The 20128-nt window shown below is 37.2% G+C and overlaps 1 protein-coding gene across 3 annotated transcripts in view; it reads right to left on the reverse strand.

Moving 5' to 3' along the window:
• Nucleotides 1-4336: 4336 nt before the first annotated feature.
• Nucleotides 4337-20128, reverse strand: part of rab11fip3 (RAB11 family interacting protein 3 (class II)) — a 42078-nt gene continuing 26286 nt past the window's right edge. For 2 of the 3 annotated variants that reach the window (XM_052113871.1, XM_052113870.1), the window contains exons 5-14: nucleotides 18686-18904; nucleotides 14251-14385; nucleotides 12360-12395; nucleotides 12169-12256; nucleotides 10468-10712; nucleotides 9850-9931; nucleotides 9276-9413; nucleotides 9037-9192; nucleotides 7018-7158; nucleotides 4337-6918 (exon numbers count right to left, since the gene is read on the reverse strand). In XM_052113871.1, coding sequence (XP_051969831.1) covers nucleotides 6805-6918; nucleotides 7018-7158; nucleotides 9037-9192; nucleotides 9276-9413; nucleotides 9850-9931; nucleotides 10468-10712; nucleotides 12169-12256; nucleotides 12360-12395; nucleotides 14251-14385; nucleotides 18686-18904 — 1354 coding nt within the window. In that variant the 3' untranslated portion in view covers nucleotides 4337-6804. The remainder of the gene's footprint in view (nucleotides 6919-7017; nucleotides 7159-9036; nucleotides 9193-9275; nucleotides 9414-9849; nucleotides 9932-10467; nucleotides 10713-12168; nucleotides 12257-12359; nucleotides 12396-14250; nucleotides 14386-18685; nucleotides 18905-20128) is intronic. The other variant, XM_052113872.1, reaches the window with a different exon arrangement.

A 20128-nucleotide genomic window follows, 5' to 3' on the forward strand; every position in this document is an offset into this window, starting at 1 on the left:
CATTTGAGAAGCAGGCACGAGGCGGTGTACGGCGATTACCTGCAAGCTGACCAAAAACGGAAAAATGAAGCCGCCAAGAAAGCGCAAACTCCCGGTAAGACTCAGACTTCAATTGACACGGCGTTTGAGAAAGCCAAACAGCTGCCTCCAGACAGCGCCAAAGCGAAACAAATAACAAACAACGTGATGGAGTTCATCGCTTTAGATGACCAGCCTTTCTCTGTAGTGGAGGACGTGGGTTTTCGGAGTCTGATGAAGTTTATGGAGCCACGCTACACGCTGCCGAGCAGGTGTATGGGACGCGCGATGGAGAGCGCGCACATCACACAGAGCGCAAGAGGCAATGATCCGACAGAGCAGGGTGTGTTTGAGGAGATTCTGGAAGAAAATGGACCAGAGAGGACAAGTACCTCTGTATCCCAACAACTGGGTATTTTCCTGGCAGAGACCACTATTCCCAGAGGTGAGAGCGCACTCTGCTATTGGAGAAATAACCACCTGCGTTTTCCAGAACTCGCACAAATGGCACGCAAATACCTTAGTGCGCCATGCACCAGCACCGAGAGTGAGCGGTTATTCAGCTCTGTGTCTCATGATGTCTTGGATGAAAAGCGAAATAGGCTTTGCTGTGACAAGGCAGAGATGCTTATCTTTGTAAAGAAAAACATGCATCTTATTAAGAAGTAGGCCAGAGATACAGCAGGTGACTTATGTCATTAATGATCAAGTGGAGGTACTGTTTTTGTTTTATAAGATGCCCCATGTTCCAGCCTGTGAGTTCTGAAACACTAATGTTTTATTCTGTATGAGAAATACACAAGGTGAAAGATAGCCCTATTTATGTTTGTATTTATTTTAATAACATAATTTATTTATTTCACTTGTTTTTGCATTTACACTTGATGTATTTTTTTTTATTTATCAGAAAAATATTTTTTATTGGGCCATGAAAATAATCTCATTGAGTAAGTTTTTGTTTATCAGGCTAAAACCACTCAAATAATTTTGTTGGGCAATGTACTGAAACAATCTTTTCATTGATTAGTTAGCAGTCAAAGGTTTTTGAATGTTATTTTTCAGAAAATCACTTGTTATAACTAATGTCAACCAGAAAGTGACATTAAAGGTTGTTTTTGTTTCATAAATTGGTCTGATTGAATTTGTGCTCATTCTAGGATAGTGTGATCAAGAGCCGAAAGACTTTTTCCGGAATGTTTCCGTGGCACAAAAGAAGGAATAAATAACAAAAAGAAAAACATCGGCATCGGCCAAGTTGTTATGTTAAACATCGGTATCGGCCCAGAATTTCCCAATCGGTGCATCCCTAGTAATTTCTAAAAAAATAAAAAGACTGTAGGCTATTTTGTATTTATATAGTGAACAAATATGAACCTATATCATAGAACTGTCTTGTTGACAAAATACATAGTCTAATTAGTAGAATTATTAAGTAGTAGCATTTCCTCAGAATTAAGTCCACTATTCAATGCAATGACATTTATAGTGTCCCTTGAGTGTCTGAAATTAGTTAGGGCTGCTGCATTTACTTTATTAATAGAATTTGATGTGTTTGTCTGATAATGTTTTCCCCTAAAGCAACTACCACACTGCATTTTTGGGCATGGTATACGTATTTCAATATGGGTATATTTCAGTTATAATGTATAAAGTTATAAAGGTATAAAGTTATTTTGCCTACATATGAAATACATTTTCTCCCAGCTAATGCTTTAAATTATACAGGGGAACTTCTAATTATTATGTTTACTAATTACATTTGATTAGTTTTTCATCATTTTGGTCACATTTTAGAAAACAACACTTTTTAAAAATAAACAAATCAAGAAATATATTATTTTGCATATATTATATTATTTACATGTTTATTGTTTAATAGCATAATTTGTATTATTTACAGGTATTTACATTGATTTGTTGAACACGTGTTAAAAAACGGTACTGTCTCTTTAAGAAAACGTGGCATTTCTGTTAGCAGCGTATTTAAATTTGCGCATGTTAATGAGAGATACTCCAACGGCTTTATCCCAACCGTCCCATGCCTGACTAGAACTAAATGTTTGGCTTTTTTTGTAGTTTTTGATCAATAAGTGACTAAACAACAGATAAGTGTAATGAAAGACATTATTCATCAATAATGAAAATCGTTTGGTGGATCGTGAATCGTGCGTCTTTGGACACAACAGAACAACTTTTACTCTCTCTCTCTCTCTCTCTCTCTCTCTCTCTCTCTCTCTCTCTCTCTCTCTCTATATATATATGGCGAAATTTGGTTGCAAATGCGAGTGGTTTTCTCTCACTGTAGTGAAGGGTTGCGCATAGCATAAGATATCGATCTTGGGATTTAAGAATTGATATGACGTCATTCAAATGAAGATCGTGATGCATCGGGATATCGATATTTTTACCCACCCCTAGTTTGTCTTACATGTCCTATGATACATACCGGCATTTTTTGTTTATATTTGAGTTGGGAAACTATTCTGTTCTATTCTTTGTTCAGACAACTTAAAGGGATAGTTCACGAAACATCTACTTTGTGCATGACATGAGTCATTTTTCCAACAATTGTTTACAGACAGATTGTATTTTAAGGCCTACCTTCAAACTCAAATTGCTTGACATTGTGGGAAAATCAAAAGAAAGATCTCAGAAAACAATTGTGGACCTCTCACAAATCTGGTTCATCCTTAGGGAGCAATTTCCAAATGCCTGAAGGTACCATGTTTATCTGTACAAACAATAGTATGCAAATATAAACACCATGGGACCACGCAGCCATCATACCGCTCAGAAAAGAGATGCGTACTGTCTCCTAGAGATTAATGTAGTTTGGTGCAAAGAAAAGTGCAAATCAATCCCAGAATAAAGGTAAAGGACTTTGTAAAGATGCTGGAGGAAACAGGTAGACAAGTATCTATATCCACAGTATAATGAGCATGGTGGTGGCAGCATCATGTTGTGGGGGTGCTTTGCTGGAGGAGGGGCTGGTGCTCTTCACAAAATAGATGGCATCATGAGGAATGAAAATTATGTGGATATATTGAAGCAACTTCTCAAGACATCAACCGGGACGTTAAAGCTTGGTTGCAAATGGGTCTTCAACATGGACAATGACCACAAGCATACCTCCAGAGTTGTGGCAAAATGGCTTAAGGACAACAAAGTCATGGTAATGGAGCGGCCATCACAAAGCCCTGACCTCATGTGTGGACAGAACTGAAAAAGCGTGAGCAAGGAGGCCTACAAACCGGACTCAGTTACACCAGTTCTGCCTGGAGGAATGGGACAAAAATCAAGAAACTTATTGTGAGAGAAGCTTGTGGAAGGCTCCCCAAAACATTTGACCCAAGTTAAACAATTTAAAGGCAATGCTACTAAATACTATTTAGCTAAGGAACTTCTGACTTCAACTGTGTAACCCTATATGACTTTCTTTCTTTGTCTTAAGAACAAAGGGAGAAATTGTGAAAAAATGCTGTGCTCAGTGATGTCATACAATGACAGTTTATGCTGACCACCTCTTCAAGCTTCAAAAGAACACAAAATTATAATTCATAAATTATTCCATGAGACTCATGATTGTTATGGAAGTATACGATAAGATTTGGTGAGAAACAATCAGAAATATAATGTATTATTTAGTGAAAATAGTCACTGACCGTTGATATCCTGTGTGCGTTCACAATAGGGCACGAGTGCAACAGTTCACGCAGCGACAATGGAGCGTTCAAGCGAAAACTTGCTCATCTAAAAACAGTGATAGTGACAACAGAACACAACACATCTGCACACAAAACAGAGAACAGAACTTACTAAACATTTCTGAAGAGTTTGTAGTTGAAGAATTTATGCATTTCTATGCCCAGCCTTATTTTTTATTTTTTTTGGACCGGTTCACAGTGGATGGGGTTACCTGCACAAAGCCGAAAATAGAAATCAAGTGATCAATAGAATGTTAATTGCAAATGTTTAAAAAAATAAATAAATATATAAATAAAAGGCTGGGCCTAGAAATGCATCAATTCTTAGACTACAAACTCTTCAATCATATTTAGTAAGTTCTGTTCTCTGTTTTGTGTGCTTTTAAGCTTGAGGTGGTCACCATAAACTGCCATTATATGACATCACTGAGCACAAAATTCTTTCACAATTTCTCCCATTGTGTTAAGAAATATAAATACATTCATATAGGGTTGTAACAACACAGGGGTGAGTAAACAATGACAGAATTTTCATTTTTGAGTGAACTATCCCTTTAAGCATTTGACAGACCACAATGTCCACAAAGCAGGTGTTTTCACTTAAATTATTGGTGACTAATTTTATTTTCACTTCTCTTTAAGCTTCATACAATTATTTGAAAATCTATAAGACCCCGAACAGTAAAAGATACATCTTGGGGGGGCATCTTCAAAATAAAGCAAATCATTCAACAGAAGACAATACTGATATTTGTCATTTATACAGTTACCTTAGCAATTAAGAGTAAACATCATTTTGTACATTTTTATACTTCATTATGGAGTCCTTCAGTTCTATTTTATTTTTTTAATTAACACTTATTTACAGTTATTATTAGTCTTTTGAAGTCTAAGTGGCAAGCAGATCTCCTAAGCTGTGAAATGATTTCTTTGGACACTGGAAATGTGTGTTGACATGAGAGATTGTGTCCTTACACAGATCAGATCAATAGCACTAAATGCAGTTCTTCCCTTATTGTCTCTGTAAGTATATTAAGAAATGAGACAGCTGAAGACACATACAAGCCCAAAGTTCATATAGGCAGAAATGTTCCCATACTTCAGTGTGTTCATCTGAATAGTTACAGTAGCTCTAAAACAGCCATATAGACAATAACAGCAGTGGACCGCTTGGACGAGAAGGTTAGATCCTTCTTTGGTCAATGACGCTGAAGACCGAGGAGTTGTCCTTAAATGTATTCCACCATCCTCTTTGAAAAAACAACCCTCATATGAACTAATCCGATGCAACAAAATTGAGATATTTTTGTCAGAATAAAGGGAACAGGAAAACAAAATGTGCAGCGTGCACAAGCTGTACAAAGAAAGAGATCGCGGTGTTTGCACAATCCAAAAAGTCTCATCCGAGGACAGCATTCAATCTTTTATAATTGAAAATAAAATAAAAATTCTCTCCACTGGAATCTCAATCCTGAAAACTGGCCGTTCCTCCCAGAAAAATCTATTAAATCAAACAGGCTTCTCCCTGATGAGAGAAATGTCTGTCCATAATGAAGCACTGGAACAAATGGTGAAAGATTTCTCTTGTGGAAGACAAAATTGAACAATCTCATTTCTTATGGTCCATAAAAATGGTGAAAAACAATGACAGGATGATACAAATGTTGTAGATTAATATTGAGTACAGGAACGATAGAAGTGTTGAAAAGTCTCATTTCTCTTGTCTGAGTTACTTTCAGTGCTTGATGCTGCAGAAGAATAAAAGTGTCCCCTTTTCCACAGCAATAACCTTCTTTTTCATCTTCCTTTAAAACAGCTTCACTTTTTGATTCACCTTATTTTAACTTTATGCAGTTCTTGCTGTTTTTTTTAAATAGTAAAGTACAGTTTCTCTAAAAATATCAAGAGTGCAATTCATAGTTTGCTCCAGTGAACATTTCTAAGTTAATACATCTCTTTGTCAAAGTATTCCTGAAATAATCCCGGATCAAAGAGGCAGATGGATATTCAGCTGTGCAACTCTGCAAGAAATTGCACAGGACCGACAAGATTACCCACAATGCACCACTTCAACACCCTCACATACATGAGGATTTGTCGAAGCTGGTCTCTTTGTTCCTTTGCATCATAATAAATAAAAAATGTAAAAGAAAAACAAGAACTATATAACTAACATTTAAGATGCTGATTTCAGCAAAACAAACCTGTGGTCATCAAACTCTTTTAAGAGCTATATCATAACAACAGTCAAATGCAACAAATACACACCTTTATCCCTCAGGCCAGCAAATGTCCCTCAAATGGGCTAAAGGTGTGACTGTTTTACCCAGAATTACACTGATATTTAACTTAATACTACTGCATATGCATGTTTTTTGCATGAATTAAAAGATTATGCACACTGACATTCAGAGTAAACACACATTATTTTGCACACATGAACAGGGGAAATAGGTCCCTCAACCCCAACATAGGGAAGTCACAGGAACCAAAACACTGCAAGAAATAATCTATTTTTGTCACGTCTTGCAGTAAAAATATTTAAGCGTCCTTTAAAAAAAGATATATCTTCTTGTGTGAGATAATAAGGCATATTAATCTTAAATTATGTTTATTTTGCTGACCTATTTGGAAGATAAACCTCACTAAAATTTGTTAGATTTATGCCTAAAACAAGATGAAACAATTTGCCAATGGGGTTAGAAAAATAAACCTAATTCAAGAAATACATTTTATGTAGGCTTAATAGCTTTTGCAATTTTGCTTTTCAGGTTAATCTATTTTGTTTTGAGGACATTTAGATATTGTTACTAAACAACGAAAGATGAAAATACTGATCAAGAAAATTATTTTTTGCAGTAAAGAAAGGACCAATCACACACTCATACATCAAGACAGTGCTCTGACATATTACAGAATTTTCTATATGTGTAAAAGCAATGTTTGATCAACATAGTGAATGAATTCTTCCCATCCTTCCCAGGTCTATCGAATATGCCTTTCTCCTCCCCACTGAAGTTGTTACAGTTTATAAATGACCCTAGAATGGTAGGGTCATGTTAGAGGTCATCAATCACAGCGATTATTTGACCTCCAGGATGGAGGGGTTGCATTCCATGATTGCGACGATGATGCGGTCGATATAATCCTGCAGACGGAAGTTGATCTCCTCCTGTTTATGGACCGCCTCCATCAACTGTACGCACACAAAATATAAACAAAACAAAAATGTAAAAAATCTCCTCACGTTCAAAGAAGAAACAAATGTAAAATTGTGCTGGTGTATAATACAGACCTCGGTGCGGGAGACGTTGTTGATCTCGGAGGCGAGGGATTCGGAGAGAGACTCGGTAAAGAGACTCTTTGCTCCCTGGATACTCAGATTAATAATCTGACCATTCAACTCATCGTTCTGTTCCTTCAGACTGCGATTGTCCTGAACACAAAGAGAGTGAACGAGAGTTACTTTACCTGTTTCGATGTGTTAAGTTTGCATTTTGTATGTTTTAACTGCTTGAGTCTGTTTTCACCAGTCTGTTTAACCATTTGAGTTTACCCATTTGAGTCTGTTTTTAACTGTTTGAATCTGTTTAACCATTTGAGTTTACCCGTTTGAGTCTGTTTTTAACTGTTTGAGTCTGTTTAACCGTTTGAGTTTACCTGTTTGAGTCTGTTTTTAACTGTTTGAGTCTGTTTAACCGTTTGAGTTTACCCGTTTGAGTCTGTTTTTAACTGTTTGAGTCTGTTTTCACCAGTCTGTTTAACAGTTTAATCTGTTTTTAACTGTTTGAGTCTGTTTTCACCAGTCTGTTTAACCATTTGAGTTTACCCATTTGAGTCTGTTTTTAACTGTTTGAGTCTGTTTAACAGGTTAATCTGTTTTTAACTGTTTGAGTCTGTTTTCACCAGTCTGTTTAACCATTTGAGTTTACCCATTTGAGTCTGTTTTTAACTGTTTGAGTCTGTTTAACAGTTTCAGTTTACCCATTTGAGTCTGTTTTTAACTGTTTGAGTCTGTTTAATAGTTTGAGTTTACCCGTTTGAGTCTGTTTTTAACTGTTTGAGTCTGTTTAACAGTTTGTGTTTACCTGTTTGAGTCTGTTTTTAACAGTTTGAGTCTGTTTTCACCAGTCTGTTTAACAGTTTGAGTTTACCCGTTTGAGTCTGTTTTTAACTGTTTGAGTCTGTTTAACAGTTTAAGTTTACCCGTTTGAGTCTGTTTTTAACTGTTTGAGTCTGTTTTCACCAGTGTGTTTAACAGTTTGAGTTACCCGTTTGAGTCCATTTTTAACTGTTTCAGTCTGTTTTCACCAGTCTGTTTAACAGTTTGAGTTTACCTGTTTAAGTCTGTTTTTAACTGTTTGAGCCTGTTTTCACCAGTCCGTTTAACAGTTTGAGTTTACCTGTTTGAGTCTGTTTTTAACGGTTTGAGTCTGTTTTCACCAGTCTGTTTAACAGTTTGAGTTTACCTGTTTGAGTCTGCTTTTAACTGTTTGAGTCTGTTTAACAGTTTGAGTCTGTTTTTAATTGTTTGAGTCTGTTTTCACCAGTCTGTTTAACAGTTTGAGTTTACTTGTTTGAGTCTGTTTTCACCAGTCTGTTTAACCGTTTGAGTTTATCTCTTTGAGTCGGTTTTTACCTGTTTGAGTCTGTTTTCACCAGTCTGTTTAACAGTTTGAGTTTACCCGTTTGAGTCTGTTTTTACCTGTTTCAGTCTGTTTTCACCAGTCTGTTTAACAGTTTGAGTTTACCCGTTTGAGTCTGGTTTTAACTGTTTGAGTCTTTTTTCACCAGTCTGTTTAACAGTTTGAGTTTATCTGTTTGAGTCTGTTTTTAACTGTTTGAGCTTGTTTTCACCAGTCAGTTTAACAGTTTGAGTCTGTTTTTAACTGTTTGAGTCTGTTTAACATTTTCAGTTTACCCGTTTGAGTCTGTTTTTAACTGTTTGAGTCTGTTTACCCATTTGAGTATGTTTTTAACTGTTTGAGTCTGTTTTCACCAGATTGAGTCTGAGTTCAACTGTTTGAGTCTGTGTTCATCAGATTGAGTTTACCTGTTTAAGTCTGAGTTTAACTGTTTGAGTCTGTGTTCATCAGATTGAGTCTGTGTTCACCAGACTGAGTTTAACTGTTTAAGTCTGAGTTTAACTGTTTGAGTCTGTGATCATCAGATTGAGTCTGAGTTTAATGGTTTAAGTCTGATTTTAACTGTATAAGTCTGTGTTCACCAGATTGTGATTACCTTTTTAAGTCTATTTTTAGAGTCGGTTTTTACCTGTTTAAGTTTGAGTTCAAAACCATTCATGGCTGTTTACCTGTTTGAGTCGGCGTATCTCCTGATCGAGTTCATTCTCTCTCATGTGTGTGTTGTATTCCTGGAGACCTGAGCTTGCCGATCTGCCTCTTCTTGCTTCTGTCTCCAGCTTAAACAGCTGCAGGTGTTCCAGCTGCTTTCTCAAGTCCTCGATCAACTGCACTCACACAAAGAAGCCATTATCACAGTGACGAACACACACCCAAACCTCATCCTTATGATAAACAGAAGATCTCTCACCCCCTGAGTACACTCCTTCTCTTTCTGGTTGGTATGACGTTCATGGCTCAGTTTATCTGACATTTTAGTGCGGGACTCGATTTCTTCGTTTAATCGATCAGTGACATCCTCCACCTCATCCTGGAGTTTCCTCTTTTCCTGTAGTGAGATAGAGAGGAATACATGCCCAATCTTACTCACAATTTGGTCATTTGTGGGACATGAAATACTGTTGACATATCCTGCAGAGTGACATACTATACTCCATCAACAACTATTTTTGACAGCACTTTGCAAATTATTTTATAATTATTATGCATGCAGCTTTTATGTGTTAATTGTACTTTAAATATTTCACATGTCACACCACAGAACCATTACAAATTAACTGGTGATGGCAAAAAGTTGATTGAAAATTAATTTACAGAATCTAAGATATAAACTTTCCGTTATACATTTATAAAAATTTTAACCAAATATGTTGATGTTGATAAATCATCAATGTCCATGGGCACAATGCGTCAACTACCTTTTATGTGATCTACTAGTGTGAAAATATATGTGTGTTTGTGTGTGTGTGTGTGTATGTATGTACCTCCTCCAGTCTCTCTATGTTGGCTCTCAGGCAGGGAACACATGACCTCAGCTCACTATTCTCCTCGTCCAACTGTTGTAACCTGAAAACATGCAGGCAAACAGACAACACAGTTGGCACAGGGGCACAGAGTGAAAATATTGAAATTTTAATTTGTTCAAGAGATAGATACTGGGTGAGAGAAATGAAAGGTCTCATTTAAAACACAGGCAGATAATATTAAACATTAAGCCAAGTAACTTAAAGGGGTAGTTCACAGAAAAATTAAAATTCTGACATCATTTACTCTCCTTCATTTTGTTCTAAACCCAAATTACTTTCTTCTGTGGAACATGAAAGGAGGTGTTAGGCAGAATGTAAGGGACTGACAGCCTCAGTCATCATTGATTTCAATGTATGGAAAGAAGCAACAATTAAAAATTGAACGGAAACTAACCCACTTCCTTTTGTGTTCCACAGAAGAAAGAAACTCATATGGGTGTGGAACAACATGGTGGTGAGTAAATTATGGCAGCCTTTTAAATCATCTAGCTGCATGAGTGCTGATATTCACAAGATGGCAATAGATAAAAACAACACAGCTTACACATGCACACACAGAAGTGAACCCCCCCTGACCTGGCTTGAAGGTTTTCGATCTCCACATCTCTGTCTCGCTCTAGTTTGGTCAGAGCATCTCTGTGTTTACGAGTGTGTACAAGTAAGTTCTCCTCTGCGTGCAGCTCCTGTTCTTTCAGTTGTTCCTCCAGAGCGTTTGCACGATGGACAAGCGTAAGATTCTCCTGTCGCAAACGTGCATGCTGCTCTTCGCTCTCCGACGAATCCTTCTCTAGCTCACACACACGTTTCTCCAACAGTAACACCTGTAGCACACACAGACACACCACAGAGTCATGGCTGTGGGCCTGAACATACACGTTATACCTCAAACAGTTCCTTGCTGAACTCTTTATAGTCAATCCTTTTTGACGTAATGTTGTATGGACATAATCAAGGGTATATTCTGGGCTCTTATGCAAAACCAATCGAGAACCACTGTTCTATGGTGTCATGGACTTGACAGACAAATGCAAACTTAGGCCACAGGACCGCAAGTGAAGTTTGCTATTTGTGTCAAAAATACAATTATAAAGACCACATTCCAAAATTAGTGCAACAACTAAACCCCAAACTTCCCCCCGGACCAAACAAACAGAAAAAAGAAAAATAAGCGCATTAACCCTGCACACGACAGCGTCTATCCCTCTAAAAAAGTTCAAGTTCAGTGAGCTGGTCCACTTGGCGGCAGTGAGTGCAAATTAATCAGTCCATTGACTTTATGAAGGACATCGCTTGCTGAGGACATGTAAATATTTTGCGACCATCCTTAGCATCTATTCTCTATTTGGCCTGGAACATCAGTGCAAAAGCGACCTTCCATTGATGTAAGAGTTTCTTGCATTCATGGAATTGATCTTGTTTCTCTCGTCGAATTTGCAAAGTCTGGGAAAAATAAAATGTTGTAGTTCTTCCAAGAAAGCCTTCCTTTACTCCTCACGTCACACGAGATCTTTATCGGATGATCTCAGAAATGTTGCCAGAATTGATCGGTCTCCCTCAGCGGATCGCCGAGCAGGAACTCTGTGAGCTTCGATTTCCAGCTTATGGCCTGTTATATCGAGCAGACTCGGAAAGAGCCCGTCCAAGAATTCCACCATATTCTGACCCTCTGCTCCCTCAGGACAACAATTCGGACGTTATTCCGCCAGCTACGATTCTCCATATCTTACAACTTTTCCCAGATGTGCTCCAGTTCCGTATTGGATGCTAGCAGACTAGCAGCTAATTCCCTCTATGATGACTCCAGATAATCGATCTGTCTCTCAACATCCGCCACTCTTATAAACATCTCAGCAAATTTCATCTCCACGGAAGTGATCGATCAACATATTACAGCAAGCTCCTCCGAGTCAGCAACGACCTTCATCAGCATTGCCGACACGTTTACCAATTTTCGCGAATTTCCTTCACCTCACCGGACAAATCGACTCCCGGGTTTGTGTCCTGCTGCTTGGGGGCTTCAGCATGAGCAGATAAGTGTCTTTTAATGACTCCAGAGCCCGAGGATTTTGAATTCTTTGACAAATTATCTTCCAAGGAGAGTTAAGAATCAGGGTGTATCGAAACCAGTTTATGACACAAAAAGTATTAAAACTAGCAGAGCTCGCTGTTCACACATCCGAACCTAGCATGATGCCACGCGGCTCCCGAAGTTTGCTATTTGAAACACAGACGTCACTATTATAGGCCTAACATTTACACAAGTATGAGATTCTGAACCTTGTCAGTGATGTCCCGATCCGCAAGATCCAAAATTTCATTTGTCAGATCTCCCATTACATCTAGAGTGCTGGACTGCTGCAAATGTCTGAAAAAAAAAAAAAAAACGATTGATGAAATGTTCATTTTTGGATGATGAAAACACTTTCCTTAAAACTGAAGTTTGACACATTGAGAGAGAAGATTCTCACCTTGCTGCTTTCTTACTGGACAGTCTCTTACTGGAACTAAAAAAGAGAACAAACAGGAAATGAGTCAGAAAGAGAGGAGAGAGAGGGAAAACTCTCTTTCCATCCACGACCTGTAAACCACAGGTCAAAAAACATCCAGTGAAGTGTTTGAGTTTGACTTTCCTGCTGAATCAATGCTCTTCTTTCAATGGTAATCACCTCACAGCGAACAGAAATAACAGTTATTTTTATGGTTCGCCACATGCTAAGGTGTAATGTGGGTGTGTGAAAGGAGATTTTGTGCAACTTTGTTCCTATAACATCTAAATTCATAGAAACTGCCTCGTCTGTTCTATTCATGTTTGTTGCCCAGTTTAGAAAACTTCAGCCACACAATTCTTCTACTGTTTAGGAGAATCTATGATGCCTCAGAAAACTGTTTTTTACAGTTAAAGACTTTTAATAAAGGTAATTACTACGGCTGTCAATCTAATAATTACATTTATTGCGATTAACTCTATAGAAAAACAGCACGTTTAAAAAATGTACGCACTTTTTCATGTCCCCAGACCTTAATGTGAAATATTGCTACAATCGGAGCAAATCAAGCTTGAAGTACCACCTGTTTTCAGCAGGGGGCAGTAAGCGAACTCCAGCTGTATTGGCAACACGCAGTGTTACAGCAAAGAAACCATACTTATGCTTGCTTGACACTAGTGACAGCACAAGATAAGAACAGGTTTTGTGTTTCTGTGACAGATGAAGGGTGTAGATCTATAAAAAAGTAGGCAATATACACATTATTTTGAATTTGTTGAGCAGAAAATTGTGTTTTAGAAAGTAACTTGTAATTAAAGTAATTAATAATGTGATGAAGTAATCAGTAACGTAATCTGTTTACAATTTTGGATAAGTAATATGTAATTTGTGGTTGACACTGGGCATCAATGCTGTATTACAATATTTATGTATTGTGTAGTATTAATAATATGCTAAACTGAGTTACACTGTAATAAAGTCAGCATAAAATCAAAATTGAACCTATTCATTTTCTTAATGCATGTTAATGGTCTTATTGTGAAGAATTCATCATGCATATTTTTTTAAATAAAACATCTTTAATCAAAATGTCATAACTTGCTCTTCCACTATTTGACTGACTCTTCTCCGACGTATGTGAGCAATCTCTACTCGCTTGTTTCTCATTCATTTGCATTGGTCTTGCACGTATATGGGCTGGTTAGGTATGACTGTTGTTAGTCAGATCATCGTTCGGTTGTTAAGTCAGTGGAAAAGGGGGCCAGTATTGAGATCGGTTCTGCGTTAACCTGGCATATAGCTCTGACATGAGCAGCAGCATGGTGGAAAACAGTATGTGTGTGTGTGTGTGTGTGTGTGTGTGTGTGTGTGTGTGTGTGTGTGTGTGTGTGTGAGTGTGTGTGGCTGTAAACAACAGCCTATTGGCTATTTTTTAAAAAAGGGACCAGCTGTTCGACATGGCCCGACCCCGCTTTCTGTTTCAGTAGGAAATATGTCAACACACCAAACAAAACTGCGCTTATCAAGGCACTTCACTGCAATTTTAAAAACACTACTCTGCATGCATTAAACACACAACACAACAAAAACACACACCAAAGCAGCTAAGGCGGATAATCACCTTTATACAAACAGTTTGACCTTTCAAAGAGGCCTTGCATTACAATTAACAGAACACCAATACAAGCCATGTCGCCATTTCAGGCTAGAGAAATAAGTATGTTAATCGAACACACATGCAGACAATGAGGATAGGAGTGTGTGTGTGTGTGTGTGTGTGTGTGTGTGTGTGTGTGTGTGTGTGTATATATATGAGTACAGTCCTCAAACTCAACACACACAAGGAAGCGTGCACATACTCCGAGCGTGTTACCTATTCATCTCTAGTAAGTGCAGTCGAGTGGACAGATCCTCCAGACGACTGATTTGCTTATGACAGTGAGTGCAGAAAAAGTCCATCGCCTCAGACTGAAGGAAACTCTGAAAACTAGCAGGAAAAGAGCTGGGGCTGAGAGAGGAGAGGAGAAAAGAGGGGAGTATGAGAGGAGAGGGATCATACAAACGAGGGAGGAAAATAGGGGACATTCAGGTGAGTCAGTGAAGGACAGGAAGAGATCAATACAGAGGAGAATAATACAGTGCAGGAGTACAGAAGAAAGTGTAGAGCTGGAGGAGGAGCAGGAGCAGTGTGTTGTGTTTTCATGCTCGCTTGTGTGTGTGTGTGTGTGTGTGTGTGTGTGTGTGTGTGTGTGTGTGTGTGTGTACTGGAACTTTTACACCTGTATGGCAAGCCCTTTCGACATTTAATCATGTGCAGAATCTGAATTATAGTTGATATCTAGAGAGCAGGACGGCCGATATAAACTAAGATAAACATAATACAATTAAACAACAGCAGATGTACACAAAATTTCCAATGTGAAACAAATACTTATTTTATGCAATATTTACTCAAATTTGCATAAACTCAAAAAGAAAAAACATTAAAACAGAAAGTGTTGACGATCCATTGGCAAATCGATTGGTAGATTCTGATGCGATAATCGCAAAATGGCCAAATATCGACCGATTAATCGGTCAATCACTAGTTCGAATGCAATTTTTTTACATCAGCAATAAAATTACTACTAGTGAGGATTAGAGCTAATAAGGTTTGCACTAGTAAAAAAGCTAATTATTGATATCAAATATTATATAATAATTTGAAAACATTTATTTCAACTAGTAAATACATTCTTGATATCGGTAAATTCATTTTTACTAGTATAATTACACAATTATCTGTCATTCACTCTTGTTTAAAATGCAATTACAGATATTTACAGTATAGTTACATTTTATTACTAGTTGAAAAAACTATTTCCAATACCAGCAATAAACTATTTCCTAGTAAAAACAATTTTTTTTATCAGACTCAAAATTTTCAAGATAATATTTTTCGTTTTCTAAATTCCATAAAAGAAGGGAAGTAATGGGAGTAATTTTGAATAAAATAAAATTATACATATTTTAAGTTTCATTGATTAAATTTTTTTTAAACATGTAAAACTATTTAATTTAATGTAATTTTGTTTAAAATTTAAATGTGTAAATCCTATAAATAAGCTTTTAATTTTTTTGGTTTAATTAATTAATTACTAAAAATACACATTAAAAAAGCAGCTTTTTCATATTGGCAATTTGGTACTCACAGGTGGCAATGTTAATTTCAAATATCTATAATGTTATTGGAAACTAGTAAGACAGATTGGTCCGTGTACTTTTGCGTTCATTCGTTATTCTATTTTTGGAAGTGAAATGAAAAACAAAAAACAAGTGGTATTTGATTTTCCTAAAATCTGTAGTCACTAATTGAATGAACATTTGATTTTTTTTTTATATAATTTAGGATTTAAAAAAATAAATATTAACCCCTTTCTTGTGTCTATGTGCCGAGGTAAGCAATTGTCACAGGAAAAACCAAGTTGTCTTTTATGTTGACAGGCTTCTTAACTTAGTTCATCTTCTGTAGACTGGACCGACCTTCGGCAGAAAATTGATGACTGGCTACCTGGCGACTAAAGGAGTTTTTGCTGCGGAGAATCGTGTTGGACGAATTCTACGTGGAATTGAAAGACCCTACTATGAAGCGAGATGCAGGGTAGCCTAATTTAGGCTATACCCAACTCTCTAATTTGAATATTTTCTGAAATAATTTTAGAAACAATGAAGCATCAAACTGAGGCTAACAAACTTTATCAAGTTGGGTAACACTTTATTTTACGACCCGCAAACAACTGCGTAAGTAAACCGAAATTACGGTGTACGTTTCTGTAATTATAGCGTACTTCCGTGTAGGTATAGGGGAACAATATGTTAAGTTTGGGGTAATAAAGGGGTAACAAGCAGATAGTATACAACCTGCAAATAACTTCGTAAGTAAACTGAAATTACGGTGTACGTTTCTGTAAATATAGTGTACGAAGTTATTTACAGGTTGTATATCTGCTTGTTACCCCTTTATTACCCAAAACTTAACATATTGTTCCCTTATACCTACACGGAAGTAGGCTACGCTATAATTATACAGAAACGTACACCGTAATTTCGGTTTACTTACGCAGTTGTTTGCGGGTCGTAAAATAAAGTGTTACCCAACTTGATAAAGTTTGTTAGCCTCAGTTTGATGCTTCATTGTTTCTAAAATTATTTCAGAAAATATTCAAATTAGAGAGTTGGGTATAGCCTAAATTAGGCTACCCTGCATCTCGCTTCATGGTAGGGTCTTTCAATTCCACGTAGAATTCGCCCAACACGATTCTCCGCAGCAAAAACTCCTTTAGTCGCCAGGTAGCCAGTCATCAAATTTTCTGCCAAGGTCGGTCCAGTCTACAGAAGATGAACTAAGTTAAGAAGCCTGTCAACATAAAAGACAACTTGGTTTTTCCTGTGACAATTGCTTACCTCGCAACTGCAGTCGACACATCTACTTCCAACTGCGCATCAGATTTTCCCCGCTTGAGTTTGTGACCATCACAAAATCTTCGCACACTCATCACAGAGCATCCACATCCCACGCCAATATCTGTAAGGTGCTGTGAAATGTCAGCATGAGTCGCATGCCTTCTCAACATATCACTAATTATATCAGCGTATGCCTCAAGGGAAGCCATGCTAGTCAATCACCTCGTCAGATTATTCAAAATGATTAATCCCGCCAGGTCATATAGTTCTTCCAGGTCAACAGCATCACCAGGTGGCCCATCCTTAGAAATTGATTTGAATTAGGTTCTCTCATTTTTGCATTTTCCCTTTTTATATGAATCCAAATTAATATTCATTTGATACATAGACACAAGAAAGGGGTTAATATTTATTTTTTTAAATCCTAAATTATATTAAAAAAATTCAATTCAATTCATTCAATTAGTGACTACAGATTTTAGGAAAATCAAATACCACTTGTTTTTTGTTTTTCATTTCACTTCCAAAAATAGAATAACGAATGAACGCAAAAGTACACGGACCAATCTTTCCTTTTAAGGGATCTTTAATTACTCTTCGATTTACTGGTATCTAAAATCCATTTCCAGATATCTGAAATTCCAAATGTGTTTTTTTTTTTTTTAATACTCTTTTCTCCCCAATTTGGAATGTCCAATTCACAGTACTTAGTAAGTCCTCGTGGTGGCGCGGTTACTCACCTCAATCCAGGTGGTGGAGGACAAGTCTCAGTTGCCTCCGCTTCTGAGACCGTCAATCTGCGCATCTTATCACGTGACTCGTTGTGCACGACACTGCGGAGACTCACAGCATGTGGAGGCTCATGCTACTCTCCGTGATCCACACACAACTCATCACGCGCCCCATTGAGAGCAAGAGCCACTAATAATGCCCACGTGGAGGTTACCCCATGTGACTCTACCCTCCCTAGCAACCGGGCCATTTTGGTTGCTTAGGAGACCTGGCTGGAGTCACTCAGCACACCCTGGATTCAAACTTGCGACTCCAGGTGTGGTAGTTGTTTTGTGTGTTTTGTACTAGTTGAAATTCCATTTTGGAAGCGATGATGTCATTGTTGAAATATAGAATTCATAATCTGCTGGTGGTTAAAATGGCAAAAGGGTTTTGCGATACACCTGACGAAGCCTGTGTTTCAGTAAAACAATAACCACAACAGCCCAACCTTTACCCAGTGTTAATAGTTAGCTTGAACAGGTTACTCATGATATGAGAAGAACAGTCAGCAGGATAGTGCACAGAGGTGTTGAAGGAAGTCGATCACAAACACACACACGACTTTCATGTGACTGGCATCATATTAGCTCCTTTGTTGCTTTGGCAACATCATAAACAATGTCAGGAATGAGATATAAACAAAAACACACCCTTCAACTGAACTTTAAGGCCATTTCATATAAAAACAGAATAATCCTTGTTGTTTTGAAATTATTATTATTTTTTTATACATTAACTCCTTAAAAACTCTCTCCGGGAGTCATACAAAGCACTTACTGAAACCAAACTTCAAAAATGGCTCAGTCAGACAGCCCTCCCTGGTCACAAGTGTGTCTAAACCGAATGCTCACACGTGTTGACTCACTCTTTCTGCAACAGCCTATTTCTATGTGTGTTACCGCCATTTATGGCCAAGCCTTTAATTCTGTGCAGCCCATAATGTTCCTAAAATGTGCCTTTCCATGTTTAGCCCAGGATATAAAATAATAACACACACACCATTGTCTTGAGTGTTCTATTCAATGAGTGCACAGTAATATGATACAGTTTCTATTCCTGTTTTTAAAGGTTAAGTATGTACTGTGTATTACCTAGGTGACAGCAGCATCAGTGGGCGGGGCAGTGGACTGTCCAAGTGTGGTTGTGGCTCTGCATCTCCCTCCCCCTCTGGAGCCATCCTCCCCTCCTCCTGATGGAACAGCGGCAGGTCTGACGTGTTTTTACTCTCTCCAAAATCCTCAAAGTGCTCCTCCTCTCCTGCAATCACGGCCACTAGGGTATGGCCATTCAAATCAGAGCCCAGGGTGAACCTATCAGACAAATAAACAGAATATAATATGTTATCTATACTTATTACAGGGCTCTCTGGAAAACTAGATACTGACTGGTCAATCGAACCATCCAGCGGTCTGATATTTTTGAATAACAACCACATATACGGTGATAAAGTGATATTTGACCGGACATCCGGGTATTGTGAGTCAACTTTTCTATTTTTTGTGACACTCTGGGATTTCTTCAAGTAAGCTAATAAAATTATTTGAACTTAAATCTATATTTCATGTCCATTTGTCTATTTATTTGACAAGTAGTTGTGTAATAAGCAAGATAATGAGGAGTCAAACATCATGTATAAATGTATAAACATCAACAGAACTATGATGAAAACCAGAGGTGGAATTCAGCTGTTTCTTGAGACTCTGTGATCTCTTTCCTCTTACATTATAACATAATTTCAACTCAAATGATTAATTCTTGACTATTTAATAAATTCATTATTCAGTGCGTAGCCATGTAATAAGCCCTATGCAAATTGTTATGATAATGACCAACTAACTATACATTATCCATTATATTTTTGGTTAAATGCTGTCAAATGTACCAGGTTTTTCTTTTACTGAAACAATATATATATATATATATATATATATATATATATATATATATATATATATATATATATATATATATATATATATATATATATATATATATCTCACCAATCAAACACATGCTCTGTGTTTAATTATATATGGTATATATATATATATATATATATATATATATATATATATATATATATATATATATATACACCATATATGTTTTAGAATTTAAATTGATCAAATCATTTTCAAAACTTCTGGGTATGGTTGCACCAGCTTAGTAACTACTAGTTAGTTTGTAACTAAGTCAGTGCTTAATTCGGTTGCACCACCTGTTCTTAAGGCAGAACTTAACTAGTAGGTCGTAAGCACTCCGTAAAGTGACATGTAGTCGCACAGAATGACGTATTCTTTTGTAATCCAATCAGCAGCCTTCAAATTTGTAAACAGGAATATAAAAGTAGAAACATGACACATATATCTTACAACCGCTCCTTAATTTCTGAAATTGCATCTAGCCATGCCGAGATAGTCCTCTGAGAGGCACCATGTAACCTTGTCACTCAGAGCTCAATGTTCGCAATGTCCAAGAAAGATTGCATCCAGTTTCAAATCTGCGTACACCTTTTGAATTCGCAGGTCAGTTTT

The sequence above is a fragment of the Xyrauchen texanus genome, chromosome 41 (assembly GCF_025860055.1).
Source record: "Xyrauchen texanus isolate HMW12.3.18 chromosome 41, RBS_HiC_50CHRs, whole genome shotgun sequence".
In the NCBI taxonomy this organism is placed as follows: Eukaryota; Metazoa; Chordata; class Actinopteri; order Cypriniformes; family Catostomidae; genus Xyrauchen; species Xyrauchen texanus.